Source organism: Eubalaena glacialis, chromosome 14 (genome assembly GCF_028564815.1).
Source record: "Eubalaena glacialis isolate mEubGla1 chromosome 14, mEubGla1.1.hap2.+ XY, whole genome shotgun sequence".
Classification (NCBI taxonomy): domain Eukaryota; kingdom Metazoa; phylum Chordata; class Mammalia; order Artiodactyla; family Balaenidae; genus Eubalaena; species Eubalaena glacialis.
The window spans coordinates 31,471,931-31,496,068 of record NC_083729.1 but is presented as its reverse complement, the minus strand read 5'-3'; the positions used below and the strand labels follow the sequence as shown (position 1 = coordinate 31,496,068).

Here is a 24,138-nt window from a genome sequence, read left to right as displayed (position 1 = left end):
GCATGCATGTGAGTACGTATCTTTCTTAAAAAAATGTGTTTTTCTCTTGTTTGCACCTTCACCTTGTCTCCTTCTGTCCCCAGGTAAAACAAAATCAACATGAAGAGCTACAGAATGTAAGGAAGCACATTCACAGTTGTTTCTCAAATCTTGGTTGCTTCCTTTTGCCACATCCTGGTCTTAAAGTTGCAACTAATCCTAGTTTTGATGGGAGATTGAAAGGTGGGAATTCCCATTCTTGCTAAAATCAGAACTTAAGTTTTAGAGGCTGAAAGTTAAAAACAATACATGGTTCATTAAATTTTCTCTTTTATACTGGAGGACATTTTGATGCATTATTAATGGTGTGATTGTAATGTATTGGTTTGTTGCAAACACCTGGCATATTGATTATCATTTTATAATGTGGTCTGTTGCTCAGCACTGATGTCCTAAAAATACTGAAGGCTAAGAACATTTCAGTATTTCATCTGATTGCAGTCTGCTAAAAAGCATTACCAATATATTATATTGATGTAATTAGATTTAAGTCTGTTTGGGGGTGATGGTGTAATTTTTTGTATATGTTTTAGGATTATTTTGAGCATGATGGCAAAAGGCATGAGGATTGACAAAACTTTTAACAGTATGGCTGGAGAAACAAAATTTAGTATTAAAATTTAATACAATTTCATGAATTGCTTGCCATTTGGAAAGGATAGTTTAGTTAAAATACTTGATGTGGAATTTGTGCTGGTAGGCCATAGTTTTATTTATTATTTGGGCTGAAAGAATTATTGGGAGATGAGGGAAGTGGGGTAGTAGAGTGGAGGGGTGGTTATATTTTTTCCTAGGAGATGTGACAGTGTGATGTGTTTGGATGAGTTTTTTGAAATGAATCTACAGTTAAGTAGCGTATTTTTATTTTATGAAATAGAATTTTATTAACTCTTACCAATGGGGACTTTCCGTTTTTTTTTGAACTAACATGTTGACTAATTTCATGTCCACTAGATATTGATGAAGAGTTTAAACGAGAGCTTCGAAATCTGGTTCCATTGCTGCTTGCCCCAGAAAATTTGGTAGAAAAAGAGATAAGTGGATCTAAAGTCACTTGTAGAGATCTTGTAGAATATTTTAAGGTAGGAAAATTCTTACATTAAATGGCTTTGTCTAAGATAGAAATATAGCTGACTTAAAACTCATCTGTATGTACAAGAAATTTCTTTATTTTAGAGCAAAAAAGTAAAATTTATATTTTTTTGCCTTGAATTGGATGTATCAGTATTTAAGAATATTTAAGATTGTAGCAGACAACATGTATCTTCTAGACAGTGATTTTATTTCTTTGTAGAGTTATCTTACTTTTTCTCCAGCTCTGATATGGAAAGAAGAACCATTCACCATACTATTATAATACCACTCTATCATTTGAGAATGATAATAGGTATTGGGAGCATAATTCTGTATCCTGAGTTCTCACAAAAGCCTTCTCTCAGAGTCTGGGACTTGATAACAGCAGCTGAAAGTATCCAGACTGGGTTTGAGCTCAAGTAAATTATGCATAGATTTTTTTTTCCCCCTCTGCTGTTCTCTAGTCTTTATAGCTTGCTTGCCAGAGCAAGACTATTGTAGAGGTTTGTATTTATTCATTGTAGTTGTAAATAGGCGGAAGGGAAATACAGTTAACTAAGAGTGTATTTTTGTATTATTTAATGGACACTTGATCACTTTCATACTATCTTTGTTCAGTTATGAATTAATTTAGAGTCAGTAGAAAGTTGAGGTGAAAGATTCCTATATGGAACTTACTTAAAAACTTTCATCTTTCTTTCTTACTCTTAAACCACAAATTCAGTAATTTTTTTCCCCTTGAACTGAAATATACTTTAAGCTGGTCAAAGTAAAATACTGAGTTAAAATATTTTCTTACATATTTATTTGAAATGTTGGCAGTAGGGGAGAATTATGGATTTCTTTTCATAAAGTAGATGGCATTTTATATATAACTTTTAAATATGAGACATAACTTTTAATGCCAAGTTGGAGTTATATTTAGAGACATTTCTCTAGGATATTATTTAGCAACATACACACTTAATAATGTTGAGAATAGGGTTAACTCTGTTGGAATGAGAGTGTATGATTTTTAAAGCCTAGACTTTCCTTATAATAGTGTGAATCATTTTTCTATTTAATGATTTTTCTTTCTTTGGGGATGTGGAGCCAAATTGCATAACCTATGAATATAATGAGTCTTCTGTATTTTTAGGCTTACATTAAAATTTATCAAGGAGAGGAACTTCCACATCCAAAGTCCATGCTTCAGGTAGTGTGTGTGTTGTACATACATTTATTTACGAAGGAGAAAAAAAAATCTTTGCTTTAGAGATAAATGCTGGAAATGGGGTAGTGTTTCTTTCCATGCAAATACATTTTAGATACTTAAGGCATGGGTCCTGAAGTTTTAATGAGTTTTTGTAACTACAGGTTGCACACCTTGCACACCAGAAATGAGGGTCCTCGGTGCCTTCTCTTCAGTTGCTCAAAAAGTGTAGGAGAATTTCTGCTTCAGAAGATAGCTTCATATGGGCCTTGCCAAAGCAAGGGCCTTGCTTCTGCTCTCTGAGTCTTTGACAATGAATGTTGTTTGAAATAAGGCTTATTTTCTCTTGATATTAATGATAGACGTCTGGGTCTGGTGAATATAGATTTTGTTTTTCTTTTTTTTAAGAAGGTGTTCTTTAGGGACAGTGTTATTTTAACCTAATTCATTTTTTAAAAAATTTGCTACTTTGGGCAGTTTCTCAGTTTTATAGTGGATTAAACTTTTTTCATAAAACCCATACAATGAGCAGTTTTGTGGATCTAAAAATGTATCTTGTGTATAATACTGATTATGAGAGAGAGGACCGTATGAGTAATTCTTGATTCTTTGCACCTGGGGACTTGACACATTTTAGGGTTGTATCTGTTTAATTCTCTATAATTTCCTGGACATATGTGGTATTTTCTACAAACCCACTTTAACAAACCTAAGCAAAACAATATTAAGCAGGTAGTCCTATTAGAAGCAATTATTATATCCTTTATACTGGTGTTTCCTTCCATTAGAAAGGAAAACTGGAAGTTGATAATATTTTCTCTGATTCATTTTCAGACTTGGTCATTGTACATAATTTATTGTCTTAATCAGAATTTATAGTTATCAGGTATTTCACATAAAATTGGCACATTTTATTTTATTTCTTAGGCAACAGCTGAAGCTAATAATCTTGCTGCAGTAGCAGGAGCAAGAGAGATCTATTGCAAAAGTATGGAGCAGGTTTGTAACTAAAATTTAAATTTGACACTAGAGTAAGATAGAAGATTTTTATATTTAAAATAATTGAACCAATTTGTGCTCCTTATACATTGTCAGGTTACATCATTCCCAAATTTCCCTTTATCATCTCTCCTGGAAATAGACTAAGAATATAATTCCCATGGTTTTAGTGCAGGATACGGATAGTAAGTTATTACATAGACCACACTGAAATATTTCCTGACACATGATTCAGAGTGCTGCTATTAGTAGCTTCTGATGCAAGCAACATCAGCTGAAGGGCAATAGCAATTTCTATGCTAAGCTCGCTAACTCAAACAATAAAGTACCTTTTTTATGTTATCCTTTTTTTTTTTTTAACATCTTTATTGGAGTATAATTGCTTTACAATGGTGTGTTAGTTTCTGCTTTATAACAAAGTGAATCAGTTATACATATACATATGTTCCCATATCTCTTTCCTCTTGCATCTCCCTCCCTCCCACCCTCCCTATCCCACCCTCCCTATCCCACCCCTCTAGAGCTCACAAAGCACAGAGCTGATCTCCCTGTGCTATGCGGCTGCTTCCCACTGGCTATCTATTTTATGTTTGGTAGTGTATATATGTCCATGGCACTCTCTCACTTTGTTACATCTAACCCTTCCCCCTCCCCATATCCTCAAGTCCATTCTCTAGTAGGTCTGCGTCTTTATTCCCGTCTTGCCACTAGGTTCTTCATGATCTTTTTTTTTTTTTTTTTCCTTAGATTCCGTATATATGTGTTAGCATACTGTATTTGTTTTTCTCTTTCTGACTTACTTCACTCTGTATGACAGACTTTAACTCCATCCACCTCACTACAAATAACTCCATTTCATTTCTTTTTATGGCTGAGTAATATTCCATTGTGTATATGTGCCACATCTTCTTTATCCATTCATGGACACTGAGGTTGCTTCCATGTCCTGGCTATTGTAAATAGAGCTGCAGTGAACATTGTGGTACATGACTCTTTTTGAATTATGGTTTTCTCAGGGTATATGCCCAGTAGTGGGATTGCTGGGTCGTATGGTAGTTCTGTTTTTAGTTTTTTAAGGAACCTCCGTACTGTTCTCCATAATGGCTGTATCAATTTACATTCCCACCAACAGTGCAAGAGTGTTCCCTTTTATGTTATCTTTTACCCACTTTCTTGCCAGCAATCTTCTGTACTCTTTTGGTGTATTGCTGGATCAGGTGAAGTCAGGTACAGATTGCAGTATAATTCTTTTTGTCTTTATTGCTATATAATTAATACCAATATAATTAATTTTGGAAAGTTTATTTTGCTTGAGTCAGTTAAACATATAAGAAATAAGTAGGTTATGATAATGTGTGAAGTATTATGAACAGATTTAAAACTAAACCATGTAGGTGGTTTGACTTTTTGAGGTTAAAAATTATGATCAGGGAATTTCTTTCAAGTGTGAATTATTTCCAGCATGTAATCTGTCCTAATGTAACCCTGCCTGTACAGGTATGTGGTGGGGACAAGCCTTACATTGCACCTTCAGATCTGGAGCGAAGACACCTGGATCTCAAGGAAGTGGCGATTAAACAGTTTCGTTCAGTAAAAAAAATGGGTGGAGATGAATTCTGCCGTCGTTATCAGGACCAGCTTGAGGCTGAAATAGAAGAAACCTATGCAAATTTTATAAAGCACAATGATGGCAAAAATATCTTCTATGCTGCTCGTACCCCTGCCACACTGTTTGCAGTCATGTTTGCTATGTATATAATCTCAGGACTGACTGGCTTCGTTGGCCTAAACTCTATAGCCGTCTTGTGTAACCTTGTCATGGGGTTAGCACTGACGTCTCTTTGTACTTGGGCATATGTTAAATACTCTGGGGAGTTCAGAGAAATTGGAACAATGATTGATCAGATTGCTGAAACACTATGGGAACAGGTTGGTATCTGTCTTTTGGTTTTTCAGTGACTAATCTTATCCCTGTGACTCCCCACCCCTCCTTCCGGTCCCCCATTCCCCACCCCCAGTATTTGCATACCTACTTTTCCTTTATATGGAGAATGGTAAAAGGATAGTTTCCTTTTTGTTTAGATGCATAATTTGAATATAAAGTATGAACTGTTTTTTTTCCCCTTTAAAGTTGTAATTATAGTGTGCTTTGGTTGGCTTACATCTGTAGTATCCTTTGGATAGATTCTTAGTCATAGGCCTGATTATACCAGACAAGTGGGCAGGGCCAGAGTCTTTAAGGATTTTTTTTTTTTTTAAGAAAAGAAAATATAATTAGTGCAAGAGTTATGAAGGTAAGGAAAGAAGTTTAGAAGTGTAATTTTGCTTTAGGAAAGCAAAAGAAGTTTCTTACTAATATTGGCAAGAACCAAGGCATGCTTATATTCCAGGAAAAATATTGGGTCTTCATTGCCTTCCATGAAGTTAGTAGTGATCTACTGATGTACTACAAAGAACAATCTTATAGGGAATTCTTACATCCAAGAAACTTTGTTTGACCTCTGTACTATGGAAATACTAATGAACAAAGCAAAGCACCACAAACAGAGAACCAGCTTTTCTTAATCATAATCCGTTATCTCAACCAGAATTCAAATCATGATTTTTTACTTCAAACCAGAATTCAAAGTTGGGCCTGACAAGTATCTACTAAGGAAAGCCTTGTTGTATATCAGCCAACTGTTGTCTGGAATTACCTGTGTTAAGAAAATTTCATTTAAGGATGTTGTCATTAAAATGATCATCGTGAAATACTTGAGCATCATGTCAAGGACCAGAGTGAAAACTACAGTTATTACTGATGGACAGTTATAAAAGGTGTTTTCAGATACCATTTCTGGGCTGATGAAGTATTGGGCTTATTTGAAGATCTAAGATATGCAGGTCCATGTTGGTTTTGGCTTTAAATTCAAAGACTGAAGAAGTTGATTGGATGTTGACTTTTCTATTAATAATGTCATTATTATTTTATACAGTGACCCACTATATTAATTTGGATTTTATATTTCTTCTTTATAGAAATGCTCTATTTATTCAGATCTGATTTGGAAGCTTGTGTCTGGATATTTGTAAAATTTAAATTTTTATATCTTAAAAATAATCTCATTCTTTATATTCCTTTGATATCTTCTGACAGAAGATGGATTAAAAGCTATCACAACCTCAAAAAAAAAAAGCTATCACAATGTCACTTAAAATATTACCTACTTTAAAAATGTTGGACCATTACTAATTTTCTGCAACATGAATTTCGATAGTTGTACATTGTCTTCTTTTGAAAACCACTCATCTCCCGTACAGCATTGATTCTAGGATTTTAGAGGTGCCATTATTACAAAACAAGTAAATGGAAGAATCTAAAGTGTGTAAGATTATTTTCAGTATAGTTGAGGTAAGATGATCACTAGTCAGAAGATCTGTGCTGTGTCAACACCTGTCTAAATTTTTTTGCATTTCTCTTTTCTTTTGCTTCAGAGGAGTCCCAGGAAGGTGAGAAACCTACAAAGTCTCAAATTCTTGTAGTCTTAAGTTCTTTAACTTCAAGGCACTCTGAGTCATTCTCCTAACGAATCACTCCATGTTTTAGGTGTTTTCCAAACTGTTTGAAGTTACTAGACGTCGAATGGTTCATCGTGCTCTTTCATCAGCACAGCGACAGAGACTGTCATCCAACAATAACAAGAAGAAAAATTAGACAGTATTTTTAACTTTTTTCTCTATCCGAAGTGTTCACACTTATACATGTAGGACAATAAGCAGGACCGTCTGGGCCGGTCTGCATAAATGCTGTATACATACCAGATTTGATGCTGCATATAGGGTATGGAATTGCACATCCATCTCATAGGAATTGTAAATGGTTTGAATAGGAGGAAAGTAATTTTTGTTGCATTATAAAATGTCTAACTGCATTATTTGTAGCATCATAACTTTTTTTGGGAGAAGCACCTTTTTATTTCCCACATTCCTGGTTATTTTCTTCATTGCTTTGAATTGAATTTTTATATCTATTTTTATATGTAACCCTTTTTTTACCTCATGTTTTTATTTGTTTTGCACATTTCTCATACCACAGGTATTGAAGCCCTTGGGTGATAATTTGATGGAGGAAAACATAAGGCAGTCTGTAACAAACTCTATCAAAGCAGGCCTGACTGACCAGGTGTCTCATCATGCCAGATTAAAGACAGACTGACAGTTCATCTACTCATGGACTCCACTCTTTCTTTTTTTCACGCTTGCTGTACAATGAGAACTCAAATAAAAATAAACCAAAGTTTACAATCAACTGTAGAAGTAGTTTAGTATAACTGGCTTCACAGATGGCTGCCACAGAGTGTGAAATTGTTTGTTGGTTTTAAGCATTCTGTTCATGGCTCCTAAGGCATGAAGATGGGCTGAGGAGCATTAGTTTTCATGCACACTTGTACCATGTTTAATTCTTTTTTTTCCCTTTTTACTTAATCTAATGTTAGTGAAATTTGTCTTATGTAAAGGATATTTCAGGGAAATATTTTAAGAAATCTATTTAGAGTCTCTTTAACACAGTGTCCCATTGAAATTTTAATTTTTAGAGAAGTTATGAATCACTGTATCAAGAATCAGTTTGGAATGACAATGAAGCCTTTATTGAGCCACGACATTAAAAGTATATATTGCTTTACTGCCTTCAATACCAGTATTACATAAATGCATGTATCAGAAACTTCACAGAAATTACATGACAACTCTTGTAGCTAAGAAAGTGATTCTGAGGTGTACATTTGTCTTGCCTTTTTAAATTTATAAACCTGCCCTAAAAGGAGATGCATATCTGGGAAACTGAACTGTCTTTATGCAGTTTAGCCTTCATGTACATAAAATATGCCGTTAATTTATTGGGGGAGAAATTCCATCCAAAAATGTTGCCTACAGCTATGAGTTAAGAGTGTATACAGTGTGTAGCTTTTATTTTCTAAAATCACAGGTAGGGCATGTATATGAATTATAAATATATAAATACGATTTTGTATTAAAAGTTTTGTAGTTTATGACAAAATCTGGTTCTGTGGTAGGCTAATGAGTACAGTCCCTGTGAAGGAATGTTTGTGGCTCATGTCAGTGTGTGAATGCATAGACAATTTGAAGTTTTTGATATATTTGTGATATTTATCTTCTTGAGCACTGCAATCTCACCACCCTCCCCCCACCCCCTCCCCCCAAGGGAATTCAATGGGAATGTTTATCGTGACTTTGTCCTCTGTTGCATTTTAAAGTTCCTTCCTGTAATTTATTTTCAGTACATAATTAAAAATTTGTATATATAAAATGGAACTTGTGATTTTTTTTTTTTAAGGAATTCTTCAAATATGTATTCCATTACATAAACCTATTTGTTTATACTGAAAAGAGCATGAGTGGGAAACACCCAAGTGAGAGCTGTAAGGTATCGTACCTCATACCTCGAATCTAAGCTTGTAAAAAGTTATTTTTCTGTGTCTGTCTCTGTTAGGGAAAACTTGTTGTGATTAGCCTAGGGGATTTATTAATTTTGTTTCTCTCTTTTTTGTGGTGTATGTAAGGCTAACATTTTGTAATACTTTTGTAGCCTTCTCTATGAACACCTATTAAAGCGTCTAGTTTGGTTTTTAAGTGAAGAGAACTCAGATGTTGAGTTGCATGGCGGAAAGCTCTAAATTTACTTTGGTTGATATATCTGCCTCCTGCTTCAAATCCTGTTTTTATATGGATTGTATTTGTTTCCATCTGTATTAAACTGCTACCAACTCATCTGTTCTTAAACAGAATCCACCTGAAATGTGTCTCTTTTTATTTCTTTTACCACCCTGTTTTATGAATGCCGTGGACTGTTTTTATGAATGGAAAAAATAAAAAGTTTGTTGTATAATAGCAATTCTTCTGAAATTAAAGACAGGTTGGTTATTTATTTATTTTTAAGCAAAAGAGTTGTGAAATCTAAACCATTGGATTTCTTAATATTTCTTGTTGGAAAGAGTGTTTTCCCCAAAGATACAATTCTATAAAGGATTCTAAGAAAGTACTTTGGTTTCAGCTGGAAGACTCTGAACATTGCTAAGCAAGAAGCAATAAAAGGGAATAAAGACAAACTCAAAACTGTTTGCTGAAATAAGTTTTGTGTTAGTATATTTTCTGTGATATAATTTTTTAGTAATTTATATTATAAGGTAGGTTTTTAAAAAAGAAACTTAATAACAAACAGTCTATCTTCCTAATTAAGACATATATAATTTACTTTTGTGGAAGGGACAATCATTTGTGCCCCTACTATTGAGTATGCCTTAGATGTCTCTCATGAAGATAGCTAGTCATCCTTGCTTCACTGAACATATTCTACTTGTGAAACTGAAGAGCAGTATTTAATTTTTGAGGGTTTATATTTTCGGTGAACTTTGAGCAGGGTTTCCTTTAGTTGTTTTACTTCCGGAATTGGGCTAGCTAGGGACTTGACCCTTGCTGTAGGTGTGGGTGCTGCTGGTGTTAGTTACATTGTTTCATTATTGTGGGATTAAAAAAATTTTTTTTTGGTCTTAACTTGGTTAAGAACCTGTTAAAATATAGCATGAAATTTCAGAAAACACTGACGTTGCTGTTAATGGTCCACTGAGGTCAAACGACCTTACGGAAAGCTTTCTGACGGGCTGCTTCTCTGCTAGTGCGGGTTGCTTGGGTCTGCTGCACACACTCTTAGGTTTCAGCAGCTTCATTCCTGGCTTGCATTTTCCCATACTTTGACCATAATTGATCTGTGCGCCTAAATGTTTTTCCCTTTGTGTCCTAGTTGTGGGGTGATGGTGAGAATCAGCTTGGAGAGCTGGCAGCTGTTTCAGGCAGCCATCTTACTTGGCCAGAGTTTACTAAGCAAATGACTGTCTTACTTGGATTCAGTCTGGAGCCTCTGTCAGAGAGAATCCTTCCACTTGGCTTTTGGGCAAACAAAGCTACATTAGAGCTTTCCCAAGCCGGACAGAGAAATGCCACCTTCTCTACCTAAGTCTTCTATCAGATCCTAGGAATTTTTCTCTCCAGATTTGCAGTTTGCTGGAATTTAGGCTGAAGAATTGATCTACCCTTGACATACTTGAGTGCAGTACAGCTCCTATTATGTTCTCTTTAGGTTTGTGACTTTTTCGATTCTTCAGTGCCAAAGCTAGCAGTTGACCAGGTCAAAAGTGCCTAAAGATGAGTGTAAAAAAGCTTAGGAGAAGAGGGGATCATAGCCTTTGCATAGCTCAATCAAGCACTTAAATATACATTAGCACTTTTTGTACAACAGTCCGTGTGGTAGGAAACCACTTTATCAAAAAAGGTGTCTCGGGTATCTCAGGCTTGCAAACCAGGATTCTGCAACTCCATACCTCCAAGGGTTTGAGTCAGTGGAAGGTTTCAGATACAGATGAATAACGTTCCTAACTCAAAGCTCTGTCTTAGCTGCATTCTGAAAGGTACTAAAGGTGGAGAAAAAAGATTCTGTTAATACTGAAACAAGGTGAAAATTGCCCATAATACTACTTTAAAAGAACAAGTCACATGAGGCAAGAAGTGAAAATCTTCCGGTCCTTTTGATTATACACCCCAGAGGTAACCATATATTTGGTGTGTGTGCTGTGGAAATCTTTCCCTGTGCTTATTGACACGTCGCTATATTGCATAAAACATACTCAATTTTTATTTTACACAAAAATAGAATTACCCTCTACATGATATATTTTTTTCACATAACTGACATTATTCTAGGCCATTAAGTAATTCTTTAATGCTCACATGGTTGCTTTGACCCTTCTGAGGGTAAGTGGGGTTTTGAGGAGAGAGCACTAGACCTTGGATCTCTGCTAACAGTTTCCTTACTTTTTATGACAATTCCTGCCCTCTCACAGGATTGGTGAATCAAATATGAAGAGAAGCAGGTAGCATAGAAAATTTGTACTCAGTTTTGCTTGTCTTAAGGCTCCATCTGCTGGCTCTATTTGGCCAATAGTCTGATAACTACTTCCTGAAGCTTGTCCATAACGATTTTTTTTTTTTTTGGTGGGGCATGGGAGTAATTTGGGCTGTTATTTAAATAACAGTTAATTTTAAACTTTCTGACAAATATGTTTATATGGCAAACAACATGGTCATTGTGGAGGAAAATGGGTCTATAGCTACTGACAGAGCAAGCAAGAAAGGTCATCTAAAATGGCATAGTTTAGATTTCCCAAACACAAAATGTGAAGACCCCCTAAACACTTAATGTAACCTAGAACTGGAAGACTACTTGAATTTCAACTCCAGGAAAAGGAGATGGACCTTGGAGTTAAAACGGAGCTTTGTTCCCAGCACCACCACTTCCAAGCTTTGTGAACTTGGGCAAACACTTAGGTAACAGCTGAGCCTCACCTTCTTCATCTATAAAATGGAGGTAATACCTACCTCTCAGGGATGTGAGGAGGATGAGATGAGAACATATATCAAAATCCTGGTAGACATTCTTCTGAATCCCTTTTATGGGGATGATATTTGTGAAACGTGCATCTATCTTCCAAACCATACCTACTCTTAATTTTACACCCTCTGCTTCCTGAACAGAAAAAACATGATGAATCTTGGAGGGTGGTGGTCATTGTTATTTTGTCTATGGAGAAAAGCAGTATCAGTAAGTTTTTTTCCTCAACTGGATTAAGCTCCTTGGAAAGAAGAAACCATACTTCATGCATCTTTTAATCTTTCATATTATCTGGTATTTTTGTGTATGGTAAATGCTCAGAGTATTTTAACATGGGCTGGACTGTTCAACTTCATCCCCTTCACCCACCTTCTGTATTTAAACACATACCATCCGCTATACATGAGCGAGGTGGTTACGTGACTGCTATGGGCCCGAAAGTATCAGTGTTTGCATTATTTCCCCTTGGCCTCAAAATGCTAAGGAACGTGATTATTAAGTAAAAAATATCTGGTATAATAACTTTGGGGTAGAGTGAGGTTAGGTTACCCTTAAGGATTTGGATTATCTTTAGAACTTCAGTATACTGATTTGATCTAATGCAGCTTCTTAAGTATCTGCTCTTAAGTCCTTAACAGAATTGGGTTTACAGATCTGCGCAGTAAGGAGATAAGGGTTTTTATATACATCGAGTATCTCTAGGAATGCTAGCACTGCTTAGAACAGAGGAGACAGCAGTTAGTTCTTCCAGGGAGGATTGACGGTTTTACAGGAGGCAAAACCCCCAAACTAACACATTTAGCATCTAAACGAAATACCGCCAGTGCTGGTGTAATAATAACCTTGGGGTGGGTATTTTAACCTCTGTTTTGATAGAGGAGTCATCTGAGGCTCACAGAGGTTGGCCACTTTTTTTTTTTTTTTTTTTTTTTTTTGGGTGAGAAGATAAAGGATCTTTGTTTTTATTTCCACTGCCTCCGAGCAGGCTTATCACATTTAGAGCGTTACTTCTCTCCCCTTCTAGGGCACTGCTTCAGAGCATGAGGGACAGAACAAAGAACCAGCCAAGAAGAAAAGGAAAAAGAAGTGAAATGCCTGAGTTAATGTGAACTTTGGGGCTTCTGCTTTCTTTTTACCCAACAAGCAACAATGCTCCCTTGTCCTACAGCCTGCACCAACGTTGGCATCTTGGTTCTGAACTCAATTGCACCGTCAATTAGAGGCAATCATTCTTGGCAGGTCCTGCTACTGAAAAATGGCTGGCCTTAGGCAAGCCCTTTTGCAAAAAGCACAGCTGAAAGCCTGAGTTTAGGAGCGTGCACCGCCCCGATGAAGCTCCACGGGAGCAAATACAGAGCCTCCAGGCAGAGCTACCGTCCAGGCTGGCTTCATTTTTCCAGGGAGCCTTTGGTGAGTTCAATTATCTGGTAAATATCCAGTGCTTCACCCTCGGGAATCCCGTATCTGCTTTCCATCCCAGTTGGGTTGGAAGGGGTTTTACAATCCATGGTCACTTCCTTCCTGAGGCACTGGTCAATATTGGCTGTACTGAAAAAGGCGACTGACTGGGGCAAGTCATTCAGACCCAGCTTGTAGGCAAACGTGCACCTGGTCAAGAGGTTGGCGATCTGCAGGGTGAGGGCAGCACGGTAGCAGTCCTCCGCACCAGGTAGCAAACCTCATCGTGGATGCTGATGCAGAAGCGCCCATCAATGGCAAACGCCTCAAACAGCCACTTCATGGCCACAAGCATGAGGTGTAAGTAGTCCGCAGCGGAGCTTTGCACCGCTCAATTCACACGGCGGGTCATAAACTCCCCCTGGACAGCAGAGGGCTCCAGGGCTCGGCTGATGCAGCGGCCCAGCACCGGGGTACGTGGTGTGTTAGACATCGCAATGTTCTCCAGCTTATTGAACATTTCTGACTCTGTGTCCCCCATCCAGGCTTGTTCAGCAACCATCTCCCACTTCTTCCATTGTGATTTCCTAGAAGCTTCTCTCTGGATCTTGCGTAGATCCTGCAGGGAAACCAAGCCATCCTCCATCCTGTCCAGCCACTCGCCCAACTCCGTCACCAGCCACTCGCCCTCATCTAACAGCCGATACCTGCGGAGGCCCTTGGTGACTGCATACATCTGTTGGACCTTCTCAGCTGCCTCCTGCCGCGTGAGCCAGTGGTTGAACTGCATTAGGAGGCGCTCCGCGAAGGGCTGCCCCGCCCCATAGATGCAGCCATCGTTGAAGACCTTGGTGTGCTCATGGATGATGCCCACTGTGGCAGCTCTCTTACTGGGTAGATCGGTGCCCCTGCTCTTCCTGCCCTGCAGTGTCATCCACCCAAAGGCCGTGCAGCCATGCATGCCAGCAAAGTGGGCATCTCTAAGCACAGCTGCAATCCACAGCTCCTGTGTGTCCACGTCAGCACCCACGAGGACGTAGCCGGGTGGGGCCTGCACCATGGCCTTCAACTCACTGCCTACTCGGTCAGGTCGGGCGTTGCTGGCAATGAGCCACATGGGCTCTACAGCCCGTTAAGTGATGGTGCCAGCGGTCACCTCCTGGGGCAAGATGGCCCCATAGCAGCCTTCCTCATCATAGTTTGGGTGCCTGGTCACAGCACGGGGCAGAGCTGACCTGGGCAGCCACACCACCATCTGGGACCTGATACGTTTATGGGCATTCCTCCCAAAAGAAATCATTTTGTTGATTTCCAAGGCACGGGGCCCACTGGCACCTCCTGGGCCAGCCTGCAGGGTGCCGTCCTCCATCTTGGGCAGGAAGTCTTTGGCAAAGGGGCTGCCAGCATTGCAGCTGTTACCATCCTTGTGAGGCAGCTTGAAGAACCAGCAGCCGGGGATATCCACATCATTGTAGGGTCCGTTGCCATGGTGATGAGCTGGCTGGCTGGCTTTTGGGCCACCAGCAGCAGTCAGAGCTAGGGCCTGACCTGGAACTGCCACTCGCAAGTTCTCCATCCTGGCCTCGGCCTCCACTTCTAAGCAGCCCATTTCTTCCACCGTCTGCCACATGGCGCTGCTGTCGGTGAGCAGGAACTCCTCAGCCAGGTCTGCCTCCTGCAGCTCCAGCTGCTGCTTCCCCTGTTCAGGACAGTGCTTCCTGTACAGGGACCCGATGGCTAGGTAGGGACAGACCCCCCCAGGCTCGGCCACTTTTACCAAAGGGTACTGGGATTGGAAGACAGGTCTACTGGCTTTAGAATCCAAATAGCCAGGAACTGTCCACGCTATTGCACTGCTGTGAAAAATCAACAGTCCTGCACAGGCAGGGGAAGGGAGAGGGAAAGAGGTCAACAGCAAGGAGGAATGCAGCAGTGGGCCAGTTGGGCTCCAGGATAGGAGGTGGTTGTAGGGCAGAGATGGATGGAGTGGTGGGAGAGGAAGTTGTGAGACACCAGTCAGATTGTGAAGTGCCTTACGGACCACGTAGACAGACTTGGCATGTAGATGTTAAGGATACATGGTGATTCTTAGAAAAATGGAAGAGATCAGTTCAACAGGTTTTAATTGTCTAGATAATTTCTCAAAGTGTGGTTTTGTGTATTTTTAAATCAATCACCCGGAGTGCTTGTTTTAAATGCACAGTATTGCCCCACCCCACACTGTACAATGAACTCAAATCTGTATGTCTAATAGGCCTCTCAGATCATTCTGATGCACACTGGAGCTGAAGGATTTGAGAAGTGTTTCCTAATGGGTAGTAGGGTAATCAATTTCTGCTGATTTTATACTGACTAGGAAAGTTTTCTGCAGACAGCTGAAATTATGTTCTTATGTTGTTTACCTGAGAGGGAGGTGGAGCCTGTGTTGGAAAGGACAGCTATTAACAGTAGATTAAAAGTATATTCTTCCAGGGCTTCCCTGGTGGCGCAGTGGTTAAGAATCCGCCTGCCAATGCAGGGGACACGGGTTCGAGCCCTGGTCCGGGAAGATCCCACATGCTGCGGAGCAACTAAGCCCATGCACCACAACTATGGAGCCTGCGCTCTAGAGCCCACGAGCCACAACTACTGAAGCCCGCGCACCGCGAGCCCATGCTCCACAACAAGAGAAGCCACCGCAGTGAGAAGCCCGTGCACCGCAATGAAGAGTAGCCCCCGCTCACCGCAACTAGAGAAAGCCCACACGCAGCAACAAAGACCCAACACAGCCAAAAATAAAACAAGTTTAAAAAAAAGTATATTCTTCCATATTAAAGTGAATATTGTCTCTCCCAAATTACAGACCCATTTTTAACCTTAGACATTTTTTTAAAACTGCCGCTCTGCTTCCCAAGCTTTGGACTGGTTCTCTCTTAAATACTTTCCTCGAGGAACAAAGTAGTTTTAGGCACAGCTGATCATCGCAGATGTCTTAGTTCATTTCATTAGGGAAATGTTTAAGAATAAGAGATTTTCATAGTGTTCCTTGCTTCATCCACCTTTGAATGCAAAGAAAAGAACCCCAGGGCTAAATCGTAAATGTCTTTATGAATCAGCAGAGATTACACCTCCTATCAAAGTATAATCTTCAAAAGATCAAACTTGACTGTCATACATATATAATGAGTATTAGTCAAATTTATTCACCTCCTTAATGAGGAAACTGTTAAGATGGCGAAGCTGGTTTGAAGCAGAAGCGGAGGAACAGGAATTATGTGGTCTACCAGGAAGCGTGTTTTGAAATGAGTGTGCTGAGTGATCTGAGCCCTCCAAAGTGAATAGCAAAGTCAAACATGTAGCTCAGCGAGTCTCAAACTTTTGTTCTCAGTATCCCTTAATACTCTTAAAAACTGAGGATCCCAGTGATCTATCAATATTCACCTTATTAGAAACTAAAACACAAATGTTTAAATGTTAGTTATAGTGGACCCTTGAACAAGGTGAGGGTTAGGGTTACCCACCCTTCCCACAGTCAAAAATCCAGGAATAGTTTTACAGTCCACCCTTCGTCTTGGGTTCTACATCTCTGGGTTCAACCAACCATGGATCATGTAACACAGCAGTTGGTATCTACGGAAAAATATCCGTTTATAAGTTGACCTGTGCAGTTCAAACCCGTGTGTTCAAAGGTCAACTGTATTTTAAAAATAAAAATAACAAGCCCATTATATGTTAACATTTTTTAATGAAAAATAACTTCAGATATATTTTGAGAAAAAAGGCATTGTTTTACACTTTTGCAAATAGAACACTCAATTGGCTTATCAGAAGACAGCTGAATCCTTATATCAATTTCTGCGTTCATATGTTGCAATATGTTGTTTTGGTTGAAGTATATGAGGAAAATTTGGCCTCACACAGTTATGTAGTTGGAAAGGGAGGACCTTACAAAATCCCTAAACTGTCTGGGGAACCCTCAGGGGTCCTTAGATTACACTTTGAGAACCACTGCCCTAGATTAAGAAATACCCTGGCAGGCATGTTAAACAACGCACCAGTATGACCTTGAAAGGACATGCTGTAACTGTCTTTTGGTTATTTCCAAGTTTTGGATGATTTTTCTTAATACTTCAAGGCCTATGTCATGCTCCTGTCACCAGAAACAGACTGGGTTAGACAGACCAAATTCCACTTGTGAACAGTGGGAATTGGGACTATATTGTTAACTCATTTCTTTAAACAATCCCCCCAAATAAAAACATCTTTTTTTCCTTTCATTATAAAATGCAAGAAATTTAGAAAATATAAAAACCAATTATCTTGAATACTTTGAACTTGTTGGAGATAAACACTGATACCTTCTTCCTTTTTTTTTTTTAACTTTTTATTTTATTTTGGAGTATCGCCGATTAACAACGTTGTGATAGTTTCAGGTGCACAGCAAAGGGACTCAGCCATGCATACACATGTATCCATTCACCCCCAAACTCCCCTCCCATCTGGGCTGCCACATAACATTGAGAAGAGTTCCCTGTGCTATACAGTAGGTCCTTGTTGGTTATCCATTTTCTAAAAGTTCCCCAAGTGATTCTATTGTGCACTTAGGACTGAGAACCCCTACCTAGTCTAACCCCATTTTCTTTTTCTCTTTTTTAAACATCTTTATTGGAGTATAATTGCTTTCCAATGTTGTGTTAGTTTCTGCTGTATAACAAAGTGAATCAGCTATACGTATACATGTATCCCCATATCCCCTCCCTCTTGCCTCTCCCTCCCACCCTCCCTATCCCACCCCTCTAGGTGGTCACAAAGCACCAAGCTGATCTCCCTATGCTATGCAGCTGCTACTCTCTCACTGCGTCCCAGCTTACCCTTCCCCCTCCCCATGTCCTCAAGTCCATTCTCTACATCTGCGTCTTTATTCCTGTCCTGCCCCTAGGTTCTTCAGAACCTTTTTTTAAGATTCCATATATATGTGTTAGCATACGGTATTTGTTTTTCTCTTTCTGACTTACTTCACTCTGTATGACAGACTCTAGGTCCATCCACCTCACTACAAATAACTCAATTTCGTTTCCTTTTATGGCTGAGTAATATTCCATTGTATATATGTGCCACATCTTCTTTATCCATTCCTCTGTTGATGGGCATTTAGGTTGCTTCCATGTCCTGGCTATTGTAAATAGTGCTGCAATGAACATTGGAGTGCATGTGTCTTTTTGAATTAAGCCCGGGAGTGGGATTGCTGGGTCACATGGTAGTTCTATTTTTAGTTTTTTAAGGAACCTCCATACGGTTCTCCATAGAGTTTTTTTAGATATAAGACATTTTGTATTATTTCTGGTCTTTACAACAGTGCTTGAAAGTTTTCAAGGATCACAAAGCTGAGGCTGAGAGAGGCAAAGCAAACTGCCTTGGGCACATAGCTACTAACTTTTTCTATTCTAATCAGACGTCTTAGTTCTAACGATAGAATCCTCTCTAGCTAGTCTATGTGGGAAGGGATTCACAAAGGCTATTAGGAATTTGTGGAATTTCTGGAGAAGCTAGGTTGAGCTGCTAGGAACAACTTTCAGAACCACACCTCAGATTTGACCATGTAACGGAGCCCAGCCAAAACACGTGAACTCTGCTGTGGACGGTGGAGACAGTCCCGTCACCACTTGACTTCAGAACTGGCTGCCTTTGCTGGCCTGGACCTTCCCTGTTTTCTCAGAAAATTCACTTTCAAAACAAAGTCTTACACATGTATATCTGATTGGTAGACTCTAACACACCTGTTGTATTAATTTCAAAATTTCAATGTATTTTAAAAAAGTTATTCCAGATGAGGGAGGTAGGATTTATACTTGGAGAATTATCCAAGCGAGAAGAAGCTGTTTGAAAGATTCGGGGTAGGGACAGATGTCCACCGCAGTCACCCTCTGGAGGCCCAACATCAATGTACACCCTCCCTCCATCCTTAAATCTCCAGCCTGCAGAACACAATGCAATAATCTCTTATACAGAATATGCTACTCTCTCCTCAAAAGGGGAAGCCTCAAATTTCAGTTGATTGCATTCAGCTCCATATTCAGAATTTTGATATTCATTCTTCTAATTTAAACACACTCTTTTCTTAATGCCCTGTTAGCCATGGATAAATTGTAAAATAAATCCACAGAGGCTATATACACTATATATCTGGGGAAGGGAGAGGGGAAAAATTTAACATATATTCTTATATAGCATAACTCACCTGCAAGGGGAAATATAAGGCTATAGTTGATATTTACCCACTCCATGTTACCTTTGCCCTCAGCCACAACTTGGTCTGCCTTTACCTGGTGGAGTGACCCTAACCTTTATTCCCGAGCATCTGAGTTCTTGGTGGCCCTCTACTTCTCTAAGGTTGCTCTAGTCCTGCTAACTTGCAGCATTCTGTGGGGAGGTACAAGGAGGACCCCTCAGTTTGTGAACATTGCTCCGGCATGTCTAAGGAAGCACTCCTATTTTCCCTAACACCCAAGACCAACGGCCTCAGCTGAAATGGTCAGCACTCCCCACTGCACCCCATCTTATTTGCTGGTTTAGTGGCATGGTGCAAGGAACCTGAAATGGCCAAGTGTCAGTCTCAACTGGTAGAAAGATTCCCCTGGTGGAAACATTTCTCTTTTGACATTTTCTATATCACATCCATTGGCACTTAATTATCTTCCCTTTAGAACTGTCGCGCATACACTGATTTTCTGACTCATCGGAGAAGCCTAACCTTCAGGGTAGGTATGGAGGTATATCAAATGTCTAAATCTTAGCCCTAACGTGACTTCTTTCGTATTCAATAAATCCACCCCCAACTAAGGAAGATGCCTATTATTTTTGTCCTTGCCTTCACTAGTGTTTGAGAGATACACGGATAATGACTAGAGGGCTGGTAGCAGCGGGGGTCTCTGGAGAAAGGGATGAAAGGGATAACAGCGAATTTTATGATATCTCAACCAGTTCTCCATCTTGGAAATAATCATATGGTCTTTTAACCTTGTGGCTTTCAGATCCTAAGCTCTCAAAGATTTATTTCTTGGCAGTAAGCAACATTTAGAAAATCTATCTTTATTGTTAAGCTTGAATATTCCAATTTATTATTTTGTTTAGCCCAGTGGAATTATTAGAGGACATCAGTCATGCCCAATTGCCACCAGTTTATTTCAAACACATATGAACAGAGAATTGCAAAACATTTTTTTTCCCCCTTGGGCTTATATGAGCTTGGTATTATGCTTATGCAAACAGAGTATGTAAGCACAGCTTCCTTTCCTGTATGTGCACGCATTCGGCACATATTAATGTCATGCCTGCTACATTCCAGCCACGCTTCATGCTGGAGACATAGTGGTGAAGCCCAGGCACCGTCTTTTTGCCATAGCCTTTCTATTCTAGTAAGGGGTGCTAGTACACACCACGTCTGGCTCTGTCTCCTGCTGCTAAATTAGGATGTCCTGTCATTTACCCAGAATACAGCAGGGGGCAGATAAAGTCCATCTTTCAAAATCATTTGCGGCAGCCCAGCATTTTAGATGGCAACAGATTAGAACTGTCACTTCAGTTTTTGAAGGAAACTAGAATCTGGTTTTGCATTTTGCTCATTGCTTATCTGACTTTCGGTATCTCTGGTATCAAATCTGGGAAAAAGCCAAACTGCAGGTACATTTTCTCTTTCAGAGTAAATATTTTTGGGAAATAGTTGTGAGGGACGCTTGCTAAGTAAAGGAATTCTACTCTGAATGCTTTCAAAAATAAAGACTATTCAATGGATTTAACATTAATTCAATTTAATATTTTCTATAAATCTGAATTTTCATTTAAGTATTTGCTTAAATTGAACTGTAGCTGTGTTTTGATTTTTGCTGAGAGGACGGGTAAAAAGACCATCCTCATTAGCTAATCTTATTCCTATTTCAGAAATAGTAGCCACTCCTACATCCTTTTGGAGTAAATAAGAGGAAATTTTAGAAATGTAGAGAAAGCAAATGCACGTGTGTGTGTGTGTGTGTGTGTGTGTGTGTGTGTTTGACATACTGTTATGGCCACAAGAATGGCATCAGAGGGGCAGAAGAAAGGAAAGGACCAAGGATGTGGGGGGTTGCATTTTGGGCAAAGACCTCGAGAGAATATCCTAATTTTGGACTTTTTAATGGTATGTTAGGTTTGCTGGGTCCTTTAAAGCAATAAGTATTCAACTGAGCTGTGAAGCTAGACATTGGAATTTCCTATGAAAAGGAAAATCTGAGCTAAAGAGAGGAGAGTTACCTGAGCAGATACCTTTTATCAACCAGCACCTTACTGGATGTTTTATTGATCTATGGTTTCCCTGGGGCTCCTGTTCTATTACTCTCTACGGGACAAACACAGGAAAACTACACCAACTCCCTCTGGCAAAGGCTCCTTAGAGAGCGAGTGGGTGAGTAGAGGTGGAAGGGGAGAGGGCTAAATCAATTTCTAGTGAATCTGAGAGCCAATCAAATCTTATTATTCTATTGAATTATTTCTCTTCTCCTGTACATAGTAAGTTCTGTGGGACAGGGTCATGTTTGTCTTGTTCACCACTGACTTTCCTGTGACCATGACATTTTTCATACACCAGTGCTTTAGGAGCAAAAATAACAGCCCTCCCACTGACCTCATTAAGAAAAGACTAAAGAGATTAAGAAATGTGGATAATCCCAGCCATGAGTTATTTGGAAATTGTGTGTGTGTGTGAGATTTCCAATCATCTGTCCCTGTTCACCTATGAATATGATGCAATGCAGAGGTACTGAGTAAGAATAGCTAAGGAGTTCTGAAATGCCTTCAAAGTTGACATAATATTGTAGATTCTTTGAATTAGAAGGGCCTTACCCTGCCCCACCCATCCAATTCAGGAATTCTGCAATGTCCCTAAAGGGAAGTCACCATATTCTGCTGGAACACTCACCAAATCTTGAAGTAGCGATTCCATTACGAGAAAGCTCTTCTTCCTTTTTTTCTTTCTTTCTTTCCTTGTTTTTTTTTTTTTTTTTTTTTTGGCAAGGGGTGTTTAAAAAATATAGAAAAAGACAGAAAAGAAGGTAATGACTTTCATATGCCCACTGTCTAAGAATAAACAAGTCCTAATATTTTGTCCTTTCGGTCTCAGCTGTCCACTGTTGGGAAATAGTTCTCCATGGGTCTCTCACCTTTTTGTGCATTTGCGAGTGAACTACTGGGCCATCTTTTCCAGGATGTTTGGATGGTGAACGACTGTGGAAGGTAGAGATGGTGGTTCCCTTCAGAATAAAGGGCAGGTTACTTATGACCTTGGAAGACAGAGTGTGTCTCGCAATGGAGCAAATGGCAGGTATGCTTAGTGCCCATTATAAAATTATCAGGTTCCTTAAACCCAGGGTTCTTCTCTCCTGTATTCCAACCACTGCATGTGCAGGTGTCATCTGGTCCTCTTCACATTGCCCTTAGGAAATTGGCACCAAAATGCTGATCTGTCACTGCTGCTATTGCTGTGAGTAACAAACTGCCTTTTGTCTCTGATCCAGGAGTTTTGTGCCAGCATCCATGAAACTGTGGTAGGTTACTATTTAAACTATCATAGGCCAGAGAAACAGGTGGAAATAGCTCCCAAGTAATATTAATATTAAAACTTGATGAGGATAGAAAAAGAAAACTAGAAAATTTCACTTATGAATGTAGAAGCTAAGATACTAAACAAAAATTAGTAAGCACAATCCAGTGGAAAGTTACAAAAAGAATGAAAGGAAATTAAGCCCATGTTTATTTCAGGTTTATAAAGGTAGTTTAAAATTTGGAAATTCATCAAAAAAATTTACTGTGTTAGATTAAAAGAGAAAAAACCTGTATTATTATAGCAGTAGAAAGTAAAAGCATTTGATAAAATCTAGCAACAATTACTAATAAAAATTCCATGTAAGTTAGGGAGAATAAAACTTTTTAAACCTGCTGATGACTGTATCAAACTATGAAATAGAGAAGCCATTTTAAAATCTGGAACAAATAGCATTGACCACTTGTATCGTTATTTAGTATTGTTTTGGAAGTTTCAAATAAGGCAACAGGACAATAAAATATGTAAAATGTTGGAGAAAAACCAGTCACAAAGAGGCGGTATGAGCCAAGGAAAGATTAGGAACTTGAGATGCACAGACATGGATCAGAATCTCACTTTGGCTCCATTTTATCTGTGGACCTTTGGGCAAGCTATTTAATTTTTTACAATTCAGTTTTCTCTTCAGTGAAATGGGCATAATAATAATTTTTGGAGATCCTGCACGGATTAAATTCCCTGCTGTCTTGCTTTTTTTTTTTTTTTAATATTTATTTACTGGGACTTCCCTGGTGGTCCAGTGGGTAAGAATCTGCACTCCCAATGTAGAGAGCCTGGGTTTGATCCCTGGTCGGGGAACTAGATCCCACATGCATGCTGCAACTAAAAGTCCGCATGCCGCAACTAAACATGTCTCAATGAAGATCCCGAGTGCCTAAATATTTATTTATTTAGGCTGCGCCAGGTCTTAGTTGCAGCACTTGGGATCTAGGCCCCTGACCAGGGATCGAACCCGGGCCCCCTGCATTGGGAGTGTGGCTTCTTACCCACTGGACCACCAGGGAAGTCCTCCTGCGGTCTTGTTAAAGGGCCCAGCTCAGTGCCTGACACATGTTCGGTGTTCCGCAAATGTTAATTCCTTCTGACACTTTCAACCTCTGAGAATTTGAAAAAGAATAAGGATTTGGATGTCTGCGAAGCCTGTCACGATAGCAACCTCTGTGATTAAGAATAAAACCAGTATAGAGATGCCTAATTCTTTTTGTTCAAGCTTTTTCCAGAAACCTGAGAACTTTCAACAGTGGCAACCCAAATTGATGATTCTGCCTCTTACAGAAGAAAATCAATAAACATTAGCTCCTCTGAAGCAGACAAATTACAGGAACAACAAGTTCCACAGTGTTTCATAATCTTATGACAAACAGCATCCGAGTTCCTGGATGC

The 24,138-nt window shown here is 39.3% G+C and overlaps 1 protein-coding gene and 1 pseudogene across 5 annotated transcripts in view; one reads left to right on the top strand and one right to left on the bottom strand.

Moving 5' to 3' along the window:
* ATL2 (atlastin GTPase 2) overlaps positions 1 to 8,617 on the top strand; it is a 68,598-nt gene extending 59,981 nt beyond the window's left edge. For 2 of the 5 annotated variants that reach the window (XM_061168686.1, XM_061168689.1), the window contains 6 exons: positions 84 to 222; positions 994 to 1,121; positions 2,252 to 2,308; positions 3,233 to 3,304; positions 4,802 to 5,233; positions 7,380 to 8,617. In XM_061168686.1, coding sequence (XP_061024669.1) covers positions 84 to 222; positions 994 to 1,121; positions 2,252 to 2,308; positions 3,233 to 3,304; positions 4,802 to 5,233; positions 7,380 to 7,499 — 948 coding nt within the window. In that variant the 3' untranslated portion in view covers positions 7,500 to 8,617. Of the gene's footprint in view, positions 1 to 83; positions 223 to 993; positions 1,122 to 2,251; positions 2,309 to 3,232; positions 3,305 to 4,801; positions 5,234 to 6,778; positions 6,794 to 6,890; positions 7,248 to 7,379 lie in introns of those variants that run through there. The other 3 variants (XM_061168690.1, XM_061168687.1, XM_061168688.1) reach the window with 3 other exon arrangements.
* A 4,438-nt stretch (positions 8,618 to 13,055) lies between these two features.
* On the bottom strand, positions 13,056 to 19,408 carry LOC133104958 (DNA polymerase subunit gamma-1-like; annotated as a pseudogene).
* Positions 19,409 to 24,138: the final 4,730 nt, after the last annotated feature.